This window comes from Pelodiscus sinensis, chromosome 18, assembly GCF_052426305.1.
Source record: "Pelodiscus sinensis isolate ZL-2025 chromosome 18, ASM5242630v1, whole genome shotgun sequence".
NCBI lineage: Eukaryota > Metazoa > Chordata > Testudines > Trionychidae > Pelodiscus > Pelodiscus sinensis.
Window position 1 is genome coordinate 31,313,849 of NC_143069.1, and position 21,780 is coordinate 31,335,628.

The 21,780-nt window shown below is 57.1% G+C and overlaps 1 protein-coding gene across 3 annotated transcripts in view; it reads left to right on the forward strand.

Annotated features, from left to right (window-relative positions):
- Positions 1 to 21,780, forward strand: part of GRIN2D (glutamate ionotropic receptor NMDA type subunit 2D) — a 34,198-nt gene that overhangs the window by 147 nt on the left and 12,271 nt on the right. Inside the window, exons 1-9 of one of the 3 annotated variants that reach the window (XM_075915495.2) lie at positions 139 to 1,829; positions 12,407 to 12,837; positions 14,934 to 15,526; positions 16,528 to 16,642; positions 17,191 to 17,402; positions 18,402 to 18,570; positions 19,786 to 19,939; positions 20,218 to 20,343; positions 20,894 to 21,123. In XM_075915495.2, coding sequence (XP_075771610.1) covers positions 12,430 to 12,837; positions 14,934 to 15,526; positions 16,528 to 16,642; positions 17,191 to 17,402; positions 18,402 to 18,570; positions 19,786 to 19,939; positions 20,218 to 20,343; positions 20,894 to 21,123 — 2,007 coding nt within the window. In that variant the 5' untranslated portion in view covers positions 139 to 1,829; positions 12,407 to 12,429. Of the gene's footprint in view, positions 1 to 138; positions 1,830 to 12,406; positions 12,838 to 14,933; positions 15,527 to 16,527; positions 16,643 to 17,190; positions 17,403 to 18,401; positions 18,571 to 19,785; positions 19,940 to 20,217; positions 20,344 to 20,893; positions 21,124 to 21,780 lie in introns of those variants that run through there. The other 2 variants (XM_075915496.2, XM_075915497.2) reach the window with 2 other exon arrangements.

Consider the following 21,780-nt stretch of genomic DNA (forward strand, 5'->3'; position numbering starts at 1 on the left):
GCGCTGGGTGTGGGGTCAGTAGGGGGCGTTTTTCTCCCCTGGTAGTTTGTCCTGGGTGGGTGATCTTTTTGTAAATACCTACCCCATAGTGACCCTAGGGTTCTGCCCTCCCACCCCACCCCAGACTATAGGGTTAAACCTCTACACTCTTCTTTCTCTTTCTGAATCTTAAGGAAATTACAGAGGGGGTGTTTCACCATCAGCCAGCAAGCTTCTGAGACCCCTCCTCCCCATTGCATAGTACCCCTTTGGTTCAGGGCTCACTGACAGGGGAATGCCCCTCTTCTGCACCAGGGCCTCTAGGAACAGCCAGGCACTGTAAAGGGAAGACTAGCCCAGCCACTCCCGCCCCTTAGAGGTCAACCCTTCGCCAACCCCCTGGTCTTGCCTCCACTCTCCTCACTTCCTAGACCTTGCTTAGCTTGCAAGGCCGGTTGTTAGCACAGCTGACAAAGTGCTGCAGGGCAAATCGGGCCCAGGCCCCTCCGGGAGTAGAGGAGGGAAGGGAATATACCTTTGGGTACCTCGGGCTAGGGCCCCTCCAGGAATGGAGGAAGAAGGGAATGTACCTTTGGGTACCTTGGGCTGGACTCCTCCGGGAATGGAGGAGGGAAGGGAATGTACCTTTGGGTACCTTGCCCCCCCCTTTGACATACATCCCTTACACTGCACACACAAACCCTCTGAGCCATACATGCCTAGGACACCCCTCCTCCCCACACACACATGCACATACCTCTCTGACACATGCATCCGGTGCACACCGGCATTCACACTCCCCCCCCCCCTTACATACACCCTTGGACAATCCTTGTCCCCTCACCTGCTTACTTTCTCTCATTCTCCTGCTCTGCTCCGCAGGAGGAGGGGGAACTAGCCAGCAGGGCTGAGGGTTGAGATTTGTGGGGGGAAGGGATATTTATATCTTCCCCCCAGTACTCCCCCTTTTTGCTCCACGCTCTCCCCTCCCATTGCGCTCCATCCTTTTCCCTTCACAGCCCCCCCCCCAGTTTAATTACAGGGGTGATGCCTGCGCCCCCCACTCACACACCCCCTTCCTCCGGCGATGGCTGGATTGGGGCCCCTTCGCTTCAGTCAAGCCGGGCCCGCAGCGCCGGGCTCCAACCTGCGCTCGCCTGGCTGGGCGGCGATGGGCTGTGAATGTTAATGACCCTGGCGCTGTGTGTGTGTGAGTGTGTGTGTGTCCCAGGCGGGTGTGTGTAAGAGCGAGCCGGGGCGGGTGTAGCTCTGCGTTAGAGGAGTCAAACCACCCGCTCCCCTCCTTCAGCCCCCTCCCCCCGTCCCCATTGCGCGCTCCCCGGGCGCACGGAGAAAGGTGACCCAAGGGGAAGGGGAAAAAACAGCCAACCGGTGTCCTGGCGAGCAGGGAGGAGACACCGGCCGGCGGATCGGCCATTCTGGAAGGAGGAGAGGAGAGGCCCCCCGCCCCCCTGCCGGAAAAGCTGGTGGGGGGGAGATCGGGGCTCCGGGCGGCCGGAGCCGCACCAGACGCGTTTGGCATCGCGCTAACTTCGGATGCAACATGTGTAGCGGCTGCCGGGCGGCGGAGCGGGAGCTGCTGCAACCTTGAGGAGGGACAGACGGGGGGCGGCGGGAGGGGGGGGGGCGATGTCGCCTCCTGGGAGCTTTCCCCGTGCGGGGGTTTAGCCTGGGTTTTCTCTAGGGACGACAAAGTGGGGGGAGGAATGGGAATCCGCCGCTGCCCGGGTTGCGGAGCGGGTGTCGCTCCGGATTTTGCACGGCTCCGGCTTTACTGCAGAGGTTTCTGAGCTCCCAGCCCTGCTGTGCAACGGAGGTGTCATGAAAAGGTAAGAGGCTTCCCCTTCTTCCTGGGCTAGGGCTGAGACACACTCCCACCCTGACACACACCCTGTGACACACACACCCTTTGACACACTCAGGCCCCCCTTCTCTCTTACACACACACACTGACAGGCACACAGGCACCCCAAAACATTCACACAAACACCCTCTGACACACACGCACCCTGACACACAAACAGACATCCTGGAACATACAAACACACTGACACAAACAGATACCCTCACACGCCCCCCTGACACACACACAAACACCTTGACCCTGACACACACAGAGGCACCCTGACAGCTACCCTGACCCTGACACACACCCTGACATCCTGACAGCTACCCTGACCCTGACACATACACAGACACCCTGACATACTGAGACACCCAAATAAACACCTTCACACATACAGACACCCACAGACATATATCAACATACACACAGGCACTCTGACAGTCATCCTGACAAAGATATCCTGACACACACTCAAGACACATAAATAGACACCCTGACACAGACAGACACAGCCTCCCTGACACACACCCACAGAGGTTATTATGCAGAGGTGCAATAGGCACAGATGGATTGTGCATTTCTGGGCTGTGAGAGTGGCTTGTGGCTGTGCAGAGGCCATTTGGCTGTCAAGCAGCAAAGAGAATTTCTCTTTCATTATCTATTTAACCATCCGCAGACACAGCCCCCATCCATCCATCCATCCATCCATAGAAGTGGAAGCTATCTATCTATCTATCTATCTATCTATCTATCTATCTATCTATCTATCTATCTATCTATCTATCTATCTATCTATCTATCTCCCACAGATCCACAGTGATGTGACTGTCTTGTCCCCGTTCTCTGGGGCTGATCTCTAATTCTGCCAGGGGCATTTGGCTCGCCATGATGGAGCAGGATTTGGGGCATCCCAGTTGCCTTTCCCAAAGAGCAGATGGTCTGGAGCACCATTACCCCCCCTTTCCCCGCCTTTGAGGCAGGCACTTGGGTGAACTGAAGATCACAGCATTCCCTTGGTCCTGCCACCTGTTCCATGTGAAATGAGTACTGGTTTAGTTCTCAGCATTGCACCCACTTACTTCCATACATGGCTGGTCCATATACCCTGTCCTGAGTGGAGTTGGGAAGCAGACCAGCAGGAAGCATAGCAAGCCCAAGGTGCAGTGTTGAGGCAGACAAACAGGGCTTCCTTTAGGCTGGATGCTGGTCCATTTACAAGCTCCAGTCCACAGAGGCAGTTGTTATGCAGGTAGGCTGCCTCTTGTCTGTAGAAGTAGAAGTGTCCTTAAGAGATTTGGTGAGGATCTCCAAGATAGTTTCGATGAAATTGGCCCATATAATTGGTCTCTACAATGGAGGGGTTGAATGGTCCATATAAGCAGCCTCTATAATAGAAGGGGCTACAGCAGGATTGAGTGGTCCATATAAGTGGTCTCTATGAGGAGTCCATCTAACCCACTCTCCATGCAACTAAAGAGCATTGTAAGGGTGGAGTGGTTCATATAAGTGGTCTGTATACGTGGATGAGCTGTGAAGCTGGGACAATCCATACGACCAGTATCTACGAGTGATGGGGTCTGTCCAGCTGCATCTAGACAGGTGGAGCTGTCCATAGGTGTGGTCCATATAATCTGCAACCTCTATGCAAAGGAGGGTTTCATGAGGGTGGAACTGTTGAAGTGGGAGTTCTGTGGGATTGGAGTGGTCCATATTAGTGGTCTGTATAACCAATCTCTATTCTAGAGGGTTTTGTGTTGGGTGCCTGGTATTGGATAGCTGATATGTATGGAGAAGCAATCTCTGTGCAAGGGCTTGGATGGAGAAGTCTGTATAACCAGTCTCTGGGCAAGGGTGGACTTTGTATGAGTGGAGTGGTCCATATATCTGGTCTTTATACAAGGAGTGCTGTGTGGGGATGGATCAGTGTGTATGTACAATCTATATAAGTAGCATTTGTGTGTCATAGGAGTATATGGGCATGGATTGGTCCATGTGAGTGGTCTGATGAACCAGTCACTATGCTAGAGGTATATGTGTTGTATGCCTGGCATGGAGTAGGTGGTCTATACAGGTTGGTAGATTCTTTGCAAGAGCTTGGATAGAGCAGTGTGCCTGAACAGTCCATATAACCAGCCTTTATGCAAGAGGCAGTTCTGTGGAGGTGGAGCAATCCATTGGAATGGCCCATATAACCAGGACCTATGAGACAAGGAGCTCTGTGGGTATGGAGTCCATTGGAGTGATACATTGAACTCATTGCTATGTGAGGGGGGGTTGTGTTGCATGTCCCAAATCAGGTTGCCAGTCCGTATAGAATAGTGCTCATTACTCAAGAGTTTGGGGCCTCAGCGGGGGCAGGACAATCCCTATCCCTGGGCCCTATAGGAGGGTGTACCCGGAGGAGGTGCAAGAAGAATTTGAGTGGCAGCAGGATAAAATGGGAGTGCTTTCTCAGCTGGTCATTATAATAATCATTGCCTGTCTGGAGGTGAAGGAAGAAATGTCACAATTCCTTGGGAGCTAGCACTCTCCCTGTTTCATAGCAAGAGAAACTGAGACACACTGAAGGGAAGAGTCTCACCTGAGGTCACAGAGGGAGCTGGGATTGGAACCCCAGAGTCCTGATGCCCACCCCTCATTCTAACTGTTCTACCCCTCACTCCCTTCCCAGAATCTGCCCCCCACATCCCTTTGTTCCCCTTTGCCTTGGGGCATCTTTCTTTCCATCACACAGTCTGGAGTGGTTCATGGCCATGCATACACACCTCTGGGCAGACTGTCAAAAAACAGGGAGCGAACCTCAGGCTGGTTGTGAATGCTGTAATTCGACTGCATCAGCCCCATACCTGGCGTGAACACCTTGAGCCCTACAACAACCTTAACACAGAGCCACTGCCTGTGCTACTGGGGGCACCGGTCTGTTTTGCCACCCCAGCAAGCCAGCCCTTGCGACAGACAGTCCCGTAGACCAAAACTCGCAGCAATATTCCCCAAGGCCCAGTCGCTTACTCCACATCAGTTGCATCTGAGAGAGCTCTCACCAAAGACAACGCCTGTAGCCAATCTTGGAATAAGCCAAGTAAAGTTTGATTAACTAGGGAGACGACACAGAGCAGCTGACAAAGGATACAGCAGGTGAACACGTACGAATGAGATACAGTCTTCAGCAGGGGCCTGGAACGGAGGGGCCAGAGGGCCATGCCCCATCAGGTTTTATCAGCCATCAGGATAAGTGACGGGAGCAAGAGGTTGGAGAGGAGCGAGCATGGGGGGTGGGGGCATATTTGGGGGGGAAGAAGTGGCAGCAGAGCCTTGGGTGAAGAGGCAGAGAGGGGGCAGAGCCAGGGGACAGGGCGGGGCCACAGTTCAGATGCCAGCCACCCTCTTTTAAGGGGCTTCCAACACTTCTAGGCTTAGAGTCCGGGTATGTCTACACTAGCTCGTTAGTTCGAGCTAGGTAAGGTAATTAGGGCGAGCGGAGTTGCAAACGAAGCCCGGGATTTAAATATCCCGGGCTTCATTTGCATGTTCCCGGGTGCCGCCGATGTAACGGTAGTTCAAATTAGGATCTTTAATTCGAACTACCTACTCCGTGCCGCATGTAGCCGCGGGCACAGAGTTCGGACTAAGGGGGATTTAAAAATGGCGGCGCCCGGGACATGCAAATGAAGCCTGGGATATTTAAATCCTGGGCTTCGTTTGCAACTCCGCTCGCCCTAATTACCCTACCTAGCTCGAACTAATGAGCTAGTGTAGACATACCCTCCAGGAGACAGGGAGAGCAAAGGGGAGGCTGCCCCAGGGCCCAGCGATTGAAAAGGTTGCCACTAGGCCCTTTAAATCCCCACCCCAGCCCCCAGTGGCCTGCAGCCTCTGCTGTGCTGAAGGGCTGGCTGGGCAGGCTAGCCCCACTCTCACCCCTTCTGCCCAAAGCCCTGCCCCTTCCATGGGGCCTGGCAGAGATTCTCATCAGCCCTCCCAGGAGCTGATTGCAGGTGCTCTGATGGGCAAGTGCCGTATGTCCTTGAGGAGTCGTCCAAGCCAATTATCGTAGGGATCCCTCGCTTGTGTTCAGAAATACTGCCTGCTGTGAGCACCAAGCAGCCACAACTGTCTTCTGCTCAGGCATTTTTATTCTGTCCCCCCAGAGTTCAAAATTGGGATATGATGTGGGGGGAGCAGTCACCAAAGTATTTTGCCCCATGATGCTCCAGAACGGTTCCCCTGGGGTCCATTGGCCTATGTGGGTTAAGCAGGAGGCAATGCCTGTTGGGGTGATCTGGGTCTCTCCTGACTTGGGGCGGGGGGGTGTTCCCAGTTTCAAAGCAAACATGTTTATCATTGAAGGGTGGTTACTTCAGAAGGTGGGACCCAGGGGTCACAGGTGAGATTAAAACCGGCAGTGACTCCCAAACATTTCATAAAGGCCAAATGTATCTTGGTAACATCTAATGCCTTTCACGCAACTGGGAACATGCTGGTGAGCCAGACCAGTTTCCAGCAATGCATTTGTCAGTGTTCAGTAAGGCCCAGGGGCCTTGGCATAATCTGGCATATCATCTGCCAACATTGCTCTTTCTTTCTTAGTGCCAATGGGCACCCCGGGCCACATCCCAACAAATCCTCAACCCTGTCCTCTGAACTTACCTCCTTTCTGGGGCATCTGGACTCCTGGGTCCTCTGACCTCCCCGCTCAAAGTTACCCCCTTTCTTCTCAGACACCCACACAGGCTCTTAGGTCCTATTCTCAGGGATCACACTTGGCTTGGGGCACCTGGATTTCTCGGTCTCCATCCTCGGCTTTCCCTTTAGAAATACCAGGACTCCTGGGTCTGCCAACCCCTCTGTCCGTCCACCAATGTTTAAGAAGCAAGGAACTGTTGGGGGGAATACACCCCCTCTTCCACAGGGATCCCAGAGACATTCACAGTCAGAGCACACACATATCCTGGCACAAGTCAATCCCTACAGGCACAGATGCATAATCAGAACCAGCCCCCCACCACTCACTTCCCTGCAAGGAGATACTCAGAGGCAGGTGCTTTCACAGCCAAAACCCACATACCCTTCATGAAGAGATACCAGAGACTTCTGTGCATACAGTCAGATTCCATATGCTCCCATCGCAAGCAAAATCCAGAGACAGGCAGACATACTCACACAGTCAGATGCAGAGCTCCAGAGACAGACAGTCACACACTCCCATCATACAGTTAATAGGTAGTCACACACATGCACAGTCAAATACAGAACCCAGAGACAGATGATAGTGTGTGCACAGTCAGATGTAGAGCCCAGATACAGGCGCTCACACTCTCTCACATACACACTCAACACATACACAGTTGGATGCAAGCCTTTGATATTTAGATCATGGGCCCTGAATTGGGCTTTGCAGCTTCTGTCTGAGGGCTGGACATTGACCCCTGTAGCTAGCTGTATTGTATTCACATTTGGCTGTCACTCGGTGAGAACAAAACAGCCATTCCCTTCCTCCTGGGGTGGCCTTCCCACATGGCAATGTTCCCTCTAATCTTTTCCATCCATGTGTGGATTTTTTCCATCCATGTGCAGAATAAATTGTATGTGCACCAAGGCATGTGCAAATGTGCACCACCAGAAGAAACGCAAAATCTAGCAGTTGGCCCTCTGCTAATCAGCTGGGTAGCACTGGAGTCTTTCCTGAGTGGTCGCACAAGCACACAGCTTACAGGGAACACTGCCACACGGGTTCTGCTGTCACATGGGAGCAGTGTGAATTTCAGTGAAGTTCAGGAGATTTTGGCATGTTCAACCAATTGACGTCAGTCAGAGCCACTCGTAGCGAGGGACAGAATGTGACTCTACAAATGACAGTGCATCTGTGCACATGGCCAATATGGCATGTAGTCAACAACCCACCCAATATACTCTGCATGTCGCAACTCTGCCAGCAGTATTACACGAGTGCAGAGAGAGTGTCTTGAGAAATGTAACTTTATATGCTCTGAGAGACACACGATGTTCAGATTGTGCCACCACACCCTCATAAATATGCTGTACCTACACGTTGGCATGCTGTAGCTGCACATCTTTTCTGACTGTAACACACACACACACACACACACACACACAACCTACACCCGTCAAGCCTGTTCCCTTGTCTGTCCCTCCACCCATCATAAAAACACCTTCACATGGGAGCTACATATCCTCATAAATACCCTCAGACTGTGCCTACATGCTTTCATGCTGGAGCTTCACCCCTTTATTCTGTCTTTACACACCTGTCCAGACAATCCGTACAACCATCCTCAGTGTAACTATACACCATTATCTACCAATACATGGTCTATAAATGCATTTTCAGGCTGTACCTACACATGTTCACAATGTAGGGACACAACTTTTTACTGTCAGGCAGAAGCTACATACTTTCCCACTGCGCTGACACCTACATCCCTCCACACTGTACTTACAATACAATCTAATATATTTTCAGACTGTATCCATACATCCACAGACTGTGCCTATGCACCAGCAACAATGCAAAGTCATGGTGTACTTACATTTCCCACGGTGGTTACACCTCCATATAAAACACACTCACAAACTCCAATAACACAGACATTAACACAGACATTACAGTTACCCATCTTCACACTGTACCTACACAACATAATAAACTCACGTTCTCACTGTAGGTGCATATCATCAGATTTTCAGGCTGTATTTACGTATTTCCCTAATACACGGTCTCACAGTGTCTATATTTGTACAGACTAGAGCTACACAACTCAAGTGTCCTATCACGCTATAACTACACTACAGAAACTTCGGATTAGAGGTGTGAGGAAGGTACACTGATATTACAGCCAATGCATAGCACTGTACTCACTATCAAACAGCACCACTTGACACTTCAGCAACAGGCAGCCTGTCTCTCCATCCATCTCTGCCTGTCCTGTTCATCCTGCCTTCTATATCTCTGTTCATACCTCTACCTGTCCCCTTGTCCATCCCTCCATCTGTCCCTCTGTCCATTCCTCCACCTATCTCTGTCCATGTCTGTCTGTCCCTTTGTCCATCCCTCTACCTGTTTTTCTGTCCATCCCTCCAACCATCCCCTTGTCTATCCTTCTGCCTGTTTCTCTGTGCATCCCTTTACTTGTCCCCTTGTCCATCCTTCCACCTGCTTCTGTCCATCCTTTCTCCTGTCTTTTCATGTCTCTGCCTGTTCCCTTGTCTGTCCCTCCGCCCATCTCCCTCATCTCCCCAAGGCCTCTGTCTGCCTGTTTTCCTCTCCCCCCGCCCAGCTCTCTGGCACGATCCCCCCACCCCACTCCCTGCTCTAGTTCCCAGAATAACCCTCTAATAGGTATTTATGAGACTGTTTCCCCTGCCCTGGTAGAAGCAGAGAGCCGGGCTATTAGCTGTTCTGCCATGGCTGATCTGAACCAGCTGCAGCGAGTGAGACCAGCCCCTTGATTGGGATCCAGAAAAGAGGGAGGAGGGGGCAGAGGGAGACAGAGAGAAAGAACCACCAGAAAAAAGTCCCTTTGCTCCCTGACTGCACAAAAGATACAGCCTCTACCCTGGGCACTCAGCACTGAGATGTGGCCCCCCCAGTGGGACAGGGGCCCCCCCATCACCCCGCAGCGAGTTATGGCCCCTCTGAGGTGGGGGGCTGGATATCTGGGCACCTGATAGTGAGTCACAGCCCCTCTGAGATGGGGCAGCAGGTTTGGAGCCATGGCTCCTGTAGTGTGCAGTGGTGGGCCTGGGTATACAGTACCCCTCACCCAGCACTGAGACGTGGCCCCTCTGGGGTGGGCATGGGGTTGGGTTTCCGGGGAGCCCTCACCCAGCTCTGGGACACAGCTCCTCAGGGGACCCCTTGCTTGGAGCAGAGTCCTGGCCTTTTTGAGATGGGAAGCTGGGTTTGAGTATACAGCACTGAGACATGGTCCCTCTGGGGTGGGGAGCTGGATAACTGGGAACCCCTCACGCGGTGCGGCCATGGCCCATCTGGGGTGGGGAGCAGGGCCTGCAGGTGGGTGGCTGCATGTCCCAGCGCCCCAGGGCCATGTAGGGCTCCATGTTTCCCTCCAGCTGAGACGTGAGCGAGACAGGAAAGAATGAAAGCGAGAGAGGCCAGCGCGGCGGCGCGGCCCCAGGGGGGAGAGGAAATCAATACACTTCCAGCAGGCGCAGTGGAAGGGCGGGGGGGCGAGGCGAGGATGGGAAAAGGGGGGGGTGAGAGCAGAGACAGCAGATGAATGAGGACTCATGCAGCGGGACTGGCTGACTGGCTGGCTCGATTGGCAGGACTCCTGGCTTCTCTCTCCAGCCCTGGGAGGGGAGTGGGGCCTAGTGGTTAGAACAGGGGAGTGGTTGAGAGCCAGGACTATACCCAGCTCTGGGAGGAGAATGCACTGGTGTGTGTATCTAGGATGCCTCTGTCTGTTTTCCTCCAGCTGAGCGCTGTGGGATGTGTGTATCTACTGGGGCGCAGGCAGGGCTGAGGGGTAGGTTTGGGGGTTAAATTTTTCGGGAAGCACTGGAATGTATCTTCCAGCATTTTGGAGCGATGACTGTGTATGTGTGTGTGCACCATGGTTCTGCTGGTGGGGAGAGGGGAAGGGAGAGGGCGGGATACCAGGGTAGGCGGGCTCATGGCTCTGACTAGGGATGGGAGGGACAGGGCAGGATACTGCGGTAGATGGGCCCGTGGCTCTGATCGGGGGGCAGGAACAGGGTGGGATACCAGGATAGATGGACCATGGCTCTGATCAGGGGTGGCAGGAACAAGGCGGGATACTGGGGTAGATGGGCTCATGGCTCTGCATGGTGGCATTGGGGGGGTTAAACCCAGGATCTATGGAATCTATTATCGTTTATGAGGCTGTAATTTCCGGAGCTGGCAATCAGTGAAAGTGTTTCTATTCCCGGACGGATAATCAGGGCCGGCAGTTTACTCTGCTAATCAGCACCTTATGTTAGCGCCTTCCCGCCCCCCAGAGCCAGCTGTGGGACAGCAGGAATGTGCCATTAACCAGACAACACAGGAGGGGGTGAGGCACAGGGCCTCTCTTGGCTAAGGGGTGCTGGCTCCTCGCTGGCACCAGGGCAGGGACTGGCTGGCTCAGGGGGTGGAGAATGGGACAGGGACTTCTCCTTCCTCGGGGGCATTGGTTCCTGGACTGGCCGGCTCAGGGGGCGGGAATGGGGCAGAGAGCCTCTCTTTCCTAGGGACCTAATACAGCAACTTAAACCACTAGACCCCTCCCCCCTCCCAGAGCCAGGGAGAGAACCCAGGAGTCTTGGCTCCTGTTCCAATGTCTCCACTGAAGTGGCTGCTTCTTGGGGTGGGGCGTCAGGTTCCCAGCCTGAATGAGGTGGGAGCCATGTGTGGACATGGAAGGGGTGGGATGGAACTGGGGTAATGGGTCTGGGAGATGGGACTGATTGGGGGAGGAGTGCTCTCAGTTTTTGCCCCTGCCCCCTAGGCCAATGGGTGTAGCTGGGCCCTTAGGCCCTGCCAGACTGGCAGTCCTCCACCTCGCTCAGACAGCACAGGCAGAGAGCCGCCTGCTCCAAGCTGGCCATGGGACCCTCTGCCCCAGAATCCTGCCCCTCCCATGGGCCCATCCAGCCCAGGATACAGTGTCACAGTCCCTTTGGCATGCATGGAGTGTAGGCGGGTAAGTGCGGGTGTTTAGCCGTTTGTGCAAGAGCCCAGGCGTGTGCTACCGCACGTGTGTGGCTGCGTGTGCGAGGTGCTTGGCGTGCCCTTTCCCCGAGGGTGCGGAGGTCTTGTGGGCTGCCTGCGTTCTTGGCATAACCAGTCTTTGCTGGTGCAGCACGGCGGTGAATGCCAGGAACGGAGAGGGATGGGACAGTGACTCCGGGGGCAGATTCCGAGGGGTCTAGAGGTGAATCGGGGGGGATCAGCACACTGACCGGACACACTGCAGCTCCTCTCTCATCCGGACCTTCCCGTTGAAAACTAGACCCGTGGCAGCCTGACGGGTGGAAGGCTGGTGTGAGGCCCAATGGTTGGGGGACAAGCATGGGGCACACTGGTTGGGGGTTGGCCTGTGGCCCACTGGTGGGGGCCAACCTAACACACAGTGGTGGGAGGGCCAGTCTGGGACCCAGGCTGTAACTGGTGCAGACGGGTGTCAAGCAGTACCTGGCCTCTTGAAGGGGGTCTCATCCAGCCCCCAGGCAGGGCCTGGCAGGCTCAGGGGGGCAGGGAATGGGGATATGGAGCCGTTCCCCTCTAGGGGGCACCAGCTCCCATCCATGAGCCTAATTCTCTTTCTTTCCTTTTCTTTCTCTTCTTTACCTCGATCCTTCCTGCCCCCTTTGCCTCCTTCCCCACCCATCCCCCCTTTATACCCTCTTCTGCTTCCCTTCTCCCTCTCCCTTCCCGCTGATTCCTCCCTCCTCTCTCATCCCCCTGCTCCCCTCACCTCATTGCTGCCCCCCCCTTGCGCCTACATGCCCCCCCTCACCTATGCACCCCCCGTGTCCCCGTGTCCCTCCCCTGGAACCCCCCTTCCCGGTACAATGCAGGGGAAGTGCTGAGGCCCTGCGAGATGAGCCTGTCCCCTGGCCCCCCCGCTGCTAGGATGCTCTTTGTGTTGGCTCTGGCCTGCGCCAGCCCCTTCCTGGATCTGCGCCCTGACGGGCCGCGCTCCCTCAACGTGGCCATCATCTTCAGCGGCTCGTCCTACACTCCTGAGAGCACCCGCTTTGCGCCTACTGCCTTCCGCAACTTCTCAATGGAGGTGAACCCCGTCTCGGTGCTGCTCAATGACACCAACCCCCGCAGCCTCATCGTGCGCCTATGTGACGTTCTCTCCTCCCTGCGCATCCATGGCGTGGTCTTCGAGGATGACACCCGCACCGAGGCTGTGGCTCAGATCCTGGACTTCATCTCAGCTCAGACCTCAGTGCCCATCATCGGCATCAATGGCGGCTCGGCCATCGTGCTCACACCGAAGGTTTGGGGGGGGGTCACTGGGCTTGAAACCTGCTCTCCTTTGCCATGTGCTTATCCCTATCCCTACCCCTGTGCCCAAACTCAGCCTTAACATGATCATGCTCACCTCGATCCAGCAAAATCAAACTCAACCCAACTCAAGCACAGCCATCCCAAACCCAACCCAAGCACAGCCAACCCAAAACCAACCTGAGCACAGCCAACCCCCACCCAACCCACCACACTCAACCCAACCCAAGCACAGCCAACCCCATACCCAACCCACCACACTCAACCCAACCCGAGCATAGCCAACCCAAACCCAACCTGAGTACACCCAACCCCAACCCAACCCACCACACTCAACCTAACCAGAATCCAACCCAAGCATAGCCAACCCCTGCCCAAACCCACTATACTCAACCCAACCTGAGCACAGCCAACCCAAACCCAACCCGAACGCAGCCAACCTGAGCACACCCAACCCCTACCCAACCTGAGCAAAGCCAACCCCTACCCAAACCACCACACTCAACCCAACCCTAACCCAACCAACCTGAGCACAGCCAACCTGAACCCAACCCGAACACACCCAACCCCTACCCACCCTGAGCAAAGCCAAACCCTACCCAAACCCACCACACCCAACCCAATCCCAACCCAATGCCATCAGCTGAACCCAATTCAACCCAACCCATCACAAACCAACCTTGAAACTCAACCTAACCATACTCAATCCCAATCCACCCCAAACCAACCACACTCATCCCAACCCCTAACCAAACCACAGTCAATTCAATCCAACCACACTCAACCCAACCGAACCACCCTCAGCTCAACTCCACCCATCCCAAATCAACCACACTCAACGCAACCCCAAACCAATCCACAGTCAATTCAATCCAACCCCATTCAACCCAACACAACCCCAACCACTCTCAGCTCAACTCCATCCACCTCAAACCAACCCCAGTCAATCCAATGCAACTCCAACCACCCTCAGCTCAACTCCGCCCATCCCTAACCAACCACACTCAACCCAACCCCTAACCAATGCACAATACATTGAATCCAACCACATTCAACCCAACCCCAACCCAACCACCCTCAGCTCAACCTAACCCCACCATATTCAACCAATTTCAATCCTAATCCATCCCAACCATGCTGAACTCATTCCAACCCTGGCCCAACCAGCCCACACTGAACTCCAACCTGACCGTGTTCCTTGTAAGCTGTGCATTTGGGCAGCTGCACAGGAGAGAGTCAATGCCATCCAGCTGATTAGCAGAGTGCCCACAACTGGGTTTTTTGCTTTACTTGTGGTGCACGTTTCCACCTGCTTTGGTGCACATACAAATTTATTCCTTACATGAATGGAAAAGATTAGAGGGAACAAACCCAACCAAACCACAGTCAAACCATCCCAATCACTCTTCAAACCAACCTCAATCACACTCCATTCATTCACAGTCAACCCAGCTGCAGCTCAGCTCAACTCATCACCACCCAATGCCCAATATTGGTATCAATGGGGGGGAGAGGTCTTCATGCTCACGCCCTCGGAGAGGGGCTTGCCAGCCCCACACCCATCCCTACACGCCTCACCCATCTCACCAACTCAACCTGACCCTAATTCCAGCCATCGGATGCAACAAAGATCAGCCTACACAATGCCATATAACACAGTCCATCCCGCCATAATGGAAACCAGCATATTGACCCAATCCAAGCAATCCAGCCCAGCCCAGTGCAACCCAAACCAAGCAACATAACCCAACCCAACCTCATATCCTAAGTCTAACCCAGTGCAGCCTCTCTCAGCCCACCCCGCCGTGCCCCTGTGCCCACCATGGGCTGTGTGTGTGAGGCTGGGATTGTGGAGGGACAGGGGGAAGTCCAGGGGCTGCATTGCCCAGAAGCTGTGGTGTAGGTGTGAGATGCCTCAGCAGAAGTGCAGGAGGAGGGGTTGTGCAGGGCCAGACTAGCAGTGGCTACAGGCCACGCCTGAGGGGCACTGATAGAACGGGGAGGTGGGAGCCCCCAGCTGGGACAGCAGAAGGCGGCAGGTTGGGACAGAGGAGCACCCTCTGACCGCACCCTTTGCCCCCTGCTCAGGAGAAAGGCTCCACCTTCCTGCAGCTCGGCTCATCAACGGAGCAGCAGCTACAGGTGATGTTCGAGGTGCTGGAGGAGTATGACTGGACGGCCTTCGCTGTTATCACCACGCTCTTCCCTGGATACGAGGACTTCGTGGACTATATCGAGGTGCTGACCGACAGCAGCTTCATTGGCTGGGAGCACCGGGGCGTCCTGACCCTCAACCTGACTGATGACCCGGATGGCTCCCGGCTCAAGCGCCAGCTACGGGAGATCCCTGCCCAGATCCGCCTGCTCTACTGCTCCCGCGAGGAAGCGGAGGCTGTCTTCCGGGCAGCGCGGGACGCCGGCCTCACTGGGCCGGGCTATATTTGGTTCATGGTGGGCACCAACCTCGGTGGCACTGACTACATGCCGGAGCACCTGCCTGTCGGCCTCTTCACGGTGCTGTCAGCTGGCTGGCGGGACGATCTGCACCATCGTGTCCAGAATGGGGTGGCCATCATTGCCAAGGGTGCCGAAGCCCTCGCCAGGGACTACGGCTTCATTCCAGAGTTCAACAATGACTGCCGGGCGCCCAACCTCAGCCAGATCCACGAGAATCTCCACCGGTGAGTGGTGGGAGGGGCAGGTCAGGTCTGCAGGGCCTGCACCCACGGACAGAGGGGAAGAGCTACAAGAACATGGGGCCCGTCAACCCCATCCATCTCTAGTTCCAGCCCAACTAGGGGTGTTAAATATCGATTTGTTCAATTGTCAAGTAACCTCATGGATTTTTACCGGTTAGTCGACTGTTCTATAGTCTCTGGGGGCGGGGCCAGGCAGGAACTGGTCCACAAGGAGAGTCAGTTTAAAAGCCAGCTCCCCTCATGGACTAGCTGCCAGTCACCCAGTGCTGCTGCCTCTGATAAAGAGGCAGCAGCGTGGAGTGGCAGCAGCCCCTGTCTAAGGTGGGGTCTGAGCTCCTGGTGCGAGCTGGCCAGAACTGAGCCGGGCTGCTGGCCAGCCTGCTAAAAATGTACTGGCAAGGGGGGAGGAGGAAGGCATCTAGTCTGTAGCATTAACCAATCAGCTTTTGCTTACCGCTTAATCGACTGCACTATTGCATCCCTCAATCCACCAGAGCTAATTCAGTGGGGGGAGGAGGGGCAGGGCAGATGTATGGGAATCTGGTGCCCATCAGTGTAAATCCAGCTCAGCAAACCCAGTCCAACACCCCACAAGCCGACAAGGCCAGCCCACCTCCGTCAGCCCAACTGAACAGAACTGCCCCAGTAGGGGAGATGAGCAATCCCACCGCAACTGGTATGGATGCGGGGGGCAGATCTGCCCATCAGTGGAACCCAACCCCACTGACCCCAGCCCAGTCCAGCTGCACTCACCCCAAACCAGCAGAACCAAGCCAGTGGGGGCGGGGACACATCCCTGGCACCCCACAGTGCCCCGGAGAGCGGCCTAGAAGAGGAAATGGGGCTTGGGGTGCTAGCTGCAGGGCCCGAGCCTGGCTGGCTCACTGGCCAGGGAGTAGCCTATGAAAGCTCCGTAAGAAGGCAGAGGGTCAGCAGCTAAGCCGGAGGGTGCTGGGTTCCCCCTAACCCTCTCCCACCGCCAGGTACTTCATGAACATTACCTGGGGGCAAAAGGATTTCTCCTTCAACGCCGATGGCTACCTCATCAACCCCTCGCTGGTCGTCATTTCCCTCAACAAGGAGCGCATCTGGGAGGTGGTGAGTACCTGGCCTGTCCAACCCGCCCCTGCCGGAGCCCTGTCTTGCCCACTGCCCTGCCCCCTGCCAGAGCTCCCTGCCCCAGCCCGCTGCCCCACCCCCTGCCAGAGCCCTGCCCCGCCCTGCCCCCTGCCAGAGCTCCCTTCCCCAGCCCACTGCCTCACCCCTTGCCAGAACTCCCCACCCTAGTCCCCTGCCGGAGCCTTGCCCCATCCCCTGCCAGAGCTCCCTGTCCTAGCCTGCTGCCCCTCCCTCTAATAAAGTGCCCCCACCTCTCTGGCTCTGCTGGTGGGTTGGTGGTGGCTTTGGGGTTGAGCTTGGAGATGGGTTTGGGGCAGAGCCTGAGTGTGATGGGCAGGTTTGGGGAGAGTCAGGAGGGGCTGGGCGGGGCAGGTTCAGGGAGACTGGGGATAAGTGTGGGAGGAAGATTTGGGAGGGCTGCAGTGACTCTGGGGTGTCTCCAGTGTAGCCGGGTGAATCTGGCAGGCCCCAGGCTCAGACTCCAAACAGGGACCCCCGGGTGATGTTCCCGCCCAATGACCGTGCAGGTGGGGAGCTGGGAGCACCAGATCCTGCGCATGAAGTACCCAGTGTGGTCGCGCTACGGCAAGTTCCTGCAGCCGGTGGATGACGACCAGCACCTGACAGTGGCCACGCTGGAGGAGCGGCCCTTCGTCATCGTCGAGAACATCGACCCAGCCACAGGCACCTGCATCCGGGACTCGGTGCCCTGCCGCAACCAGCTGAACCGCACCGACAGGTACCGCTGTTGTGAGCTTCTCTGCAGCAGTGAGAGCTCTGCCCAGCAGTGCCCCCGTCGCTGCGAGCTTCCCTACGGCAGTGCCCCTGTCGCTGCGAGCTTCCCCACGGCAGTGCCCCCGTCGCTGCGAGCTTCCCTACGGCAGTGCCCCCGTCGCTGCGAGCTTCCCCACGGCAGTGCCCCCGTCGCTGCGAGCTTCCCTACGGCAGTGCCCCCATCGCTGCGAGCTTCCCCACGGCAGTGCCCCCGTCGCTGCGAGCTTCCCTACGGCAGTGTCCCCGTCGCTGCGAGCTTCCCCACGGCAGTGCCCCTGTCGCTGCGAGCTTCCCCACGGCAGTGCCCCCGTCGCTGCGAGCTTCCCTACGGCAGTGCCCCTGTTGCTGCGAGCTTCCCCACGGCAGTGCCCCCGTCGCTGCGAGCTTCCCTACGGCAGTGCCCCTGTTGCTGTGAGCTTCCCTACGGCAGTGCCCCCGTCGCTGCGAGCTTCCCTACGGCAGTGCCCCTGTTGCTGTGAGCTTCCCTACGGCAGTGCCCCCGTCGCTGCGAGCTTCCCTACGGCAGTGCCCCTGTCGCTGCGAGCTTCCCCACGGCAGTGCCCCCGTCGCTGCGAGCTTCCCTACGGCAGTGCCCCCGTCGCTGCGAGCTTCCCTACGGCAGTGCCCCCGTTGCTGCGAGCTTCCCTACAGAAGTGCCCGTCACTGCGAGCTTCCCTACGGAAGTGCCCCCATTGCTGCGAGCTTCCCTATGGCAGTGCACCCATCGCTGCGAGCTTCCCTACAGAAGTGCCCCCGTTGCTGCGAGCTTTCCTATAGCAGTGCCCTTAGTGCTTCCAGCCTCCTAGCAGCAGTGCTCCCAGTGTTGCAGTCTTCCTAGAGAAGTGCCTCAGTGCTACAAGCATCCCTGCGGCAGTGCCCCAGATGCAGACTCTGCTGCTGTGAGTTTCCCCCCAACAGCTGCCCTCTGCGTCCACCCCCACGCCTGTTTCTCTCTCCTGCGCAGCCACCCCACAGACCCGCTGCTCTTCGAGAAGAAATGCTGCAAAGGGTTCTGCATTGACATCCTCAAGCGCCTGGCTAAGACCGTCGGCTTCACCTACGACCTCTACCTGGTCACCAATGGCAAGCACGGCAAGAAGATCGACGGGGTCTGGAATGGCATGATCGGGGAGGTGAGACCCCTCGGTCCCCAGCCCCCACCCCTGAGCTGGGGAGAGAACCCTACATTCCTGGCTCCCCGCGCCCCCTGCCCAAGGCTCCCTCTATGCAGCACGGCCATGCAGCTGCCTAATAAGCCCCACACGGAGCTGCCATGGCTGGGGGAGGGGCGCTCCTCCCACCCCAGCTGGGAGCTGCCATTGCCCGGGTCACATTAAGAAAAGAGCTGGAGGGGCTGCAGGCCAGGGCCCCGGGTTACAGGAGTGCCCCCTAAGCTCAGGGTCCTGGGTTGCAGCTCGCAAAGCCCCTGTATTCTGGGCCAGCCCTTCCTGGCTGGCGGGGGGAGGCGGCTCTGTGTTGCCCTTCCTCCCCCCACCCCAGCTGGAGCCACATCCCCGCCAGGGCCTGGAAGCTCTGCGGCCAAGGGGAGCTGTGGGGGTGCAGTGCTGGCAGGTGAGCTCAGGGAAGCTCAGTTTCCCTCCCCGTGGGAACTGCCCCAGTTCAGAGCCAGATGCCCCAGTCACCTCCCCAGCTCCTGTGCCCTAATTCCTGCCCAGATCTTGCAGCCCCACCCCGTGCTCCTGCCCTGAGCCCTGCTCCACACGCCATACCCCCTCCTTCACTCCAAACACCACATCCCCAGCCCCACCCCGGATCCCGCAGCAAGAGCCCTCCTCCCCCCAACCCTGGGTCCCCTCCCAAGCTCCGAATCCCTCAGCCCCACCCCTGCCAAATATCATCTAGAATAGGTGAAGAATGAATTTTGTTCTGAGCGCCATAACAGAGGTGGTGTGTTGTACGTCATCTCCGTATTGGTGCCCTTAACAAAATTCATTCCGCACATGGACCTAAAAAATGAGAGAGAACACAGCCCTCACTCTGACCACTAGGCACCACACCTCTCCCAGAGCTAGAGAGAGACCCTCAGAGTCCTGGCTCCCACCCCTTATAAGTTAGTTGCCATGTCCCCTTCCTGGGGACCCCCAGCTTTTCTGCCCTCCCGCTTGAAATCCCTAGGCACCTTGCAGGTTTCTTTCAGAGACTTCCCGGATCTCAGCTGATTGAGTCCCCCTCTGAAATGCCCTGTGAGCTGTGGGGTCTCACCGCAGCCCCCCAGAACTGAGTTTTAGTGGGTATGGCCTCCCAGCACTGAAGGTGGGGGCAATACAAGTGGGGGGATGCCCCTTTCAAGGCCCCTCCGTGACTCCTCCCCCTCGGTGCCCCTCCAGGTGTTTTACCTGCGCGCCGACATGGCCATCGGCTCCCTGACCATCAACGAGGAACGCTCCGAGATCATCGACTTCTCCGTGCCCTTTGTGGAGACGGGCATCAGCGTCATGGTCTCACGGAGCAACGGGACCGTCTCACCCTCTGCCTTCCTGGGTCAGTGCCCACCGCCACTAGGGGGCATCCTGGGGGGCAGGGCAGGAGCCCTGGTGGTAGGGAAGAGCTACTTGGCCCCAGCCTCTGCCAGCAAGGAGGGCGGTGGGGAATGGAACCCAGGAGTCCTGGCTCCTGGCCTCCCTGCTCTAACCAGTAGACTCCCCTCCCCACCCGGAGATGGAGAGAACCCAGGACTCCCAGCCCTTTGCTCTGACCAGTAGACCACACTGGGACGAGAGTCCAGGCCTCCGATCACTGACTCCCCCCTTCCCCCGCAGAGCCTTACAGCCCAGCTGTCTGGGTAATGATGTTCGTCATGTGCCTGACCGTGGTGGCCGTCACTGTCTTCATCTTCGAGTACTTCAGCCCTGTGGGTTATAACCGCAGCCTGGCTGCGGGGAAGCGTGAGTCCCACCCTTACCCCCACTCCAACCGGGGACAGGAAGGGACTGCGGGGCGGGAGTGAGGGGCACCAGTAGTGTTGTGGGGTGGACAGGCCCAGGGCAGGGGCTGCAGTTTGGGAGTGAGGGGCACCGGCGGGGCTGGGGGGCAAGGCTGGGCAGGCAGAGGCTGTGGGTCAGGAATGAGGGGCACCGGTAGGGCTGGGGAGGGCAGGCCCAGGGCAGGGGCTGCAGTTTGGGAGTGAGGGGTACCGGCAGGGTTGGACTGGCAGGGGCCGTGGGTCAGGAGGGAGGGGCACCGGCAGGGCCGAGCTGGCAGGGCCTACAGGGTGGGAGTGGGTGGCAGGGCCGGGCTAGCAGGGGCTGCAGTTTGGGAATGAGGGGCACCAGCAGGGCTGGGGGGCAGGCCCAGGGCAGGGGCTGTGGGTCAGGAGTGATGGGCACCGGCAGGGCTGGGCTGGCAGGGGCTGCGGGAGGGGAGGGTGTGAGCAAGCCTGTAGAAAAGGGGGTAGGAGGTTCTGTGGGGACTGGCCCCACCCATGGTGCTTTGCAGGCACGGGGGGTTCCAAGTTCACCATCGGCAAGTCCATCTGGCTGCTCTGGGCTCTGGTCTTCAACAACTCGGTGCCGGTGGAGAACCCCAAGGGCACCACCAGCAAGATCATGGTGCTGATCTGGGCCTTCTTCGCCGTCATCTTCCTGGCCAGCTACACGGCCAACCTGGCCGCCTTCATGATCCAGGAGGAGTACGTGGACACGGTGTCAGGGCTGAGCGACCGCAAGGTGAGGCTCCCCTTCTGCTGCTGCCGCCCCCCGATCCCTGTTCCCATGCTGCACAGCCACCCCCCGCAGCCGCAGTCAATCCCTGGACATGGCTGGCTCCAGCCTGCGCTGGACCAGGGGCCATGCTGGGTCCAAAACAGGCCTGGAGTGCGACAGACCCCATCTAAGCAGAACCACTCAATCCCTGGACCTCGGCAGAGCCAGTCCAGCCAGATCCCAGCCATTGGCTAGATCCTGCTGGTCCATGGGGCTCAGCAATGCCGGTCCTTGATAGAGTGAACCCCATGAGACCAAGACAGCTCCTAGATCTCTAGATCTGGTCCGGTGGGTCAGTCACTAGATCGCGCTAGACCCAGGTTTGCCTGGTCTATGGATCATAATAGATTAGTATCACTACATCCAGCTGATCGGTGGGTCACAGTAGAACCAGCAAGGGTGGGACGAGTTGCTCCGTGGGTCACAGTAGAACCAGCAAGGGTGGGACGAGTTGCTCCGTGGGTCACAGTAGAACCAGCAAGGGTGGGACGAGTTGCTCCGTGGGTCACAGTAGAACCAGCAAGGGTGGGACGAGTTGCTCCGTGGGTCACAGTAGAACCAGCAAGGGTGGGACGAGTTGCTCCGTGGGTCACAGTAGAACCAGCAAGGGTGGGACGAGTT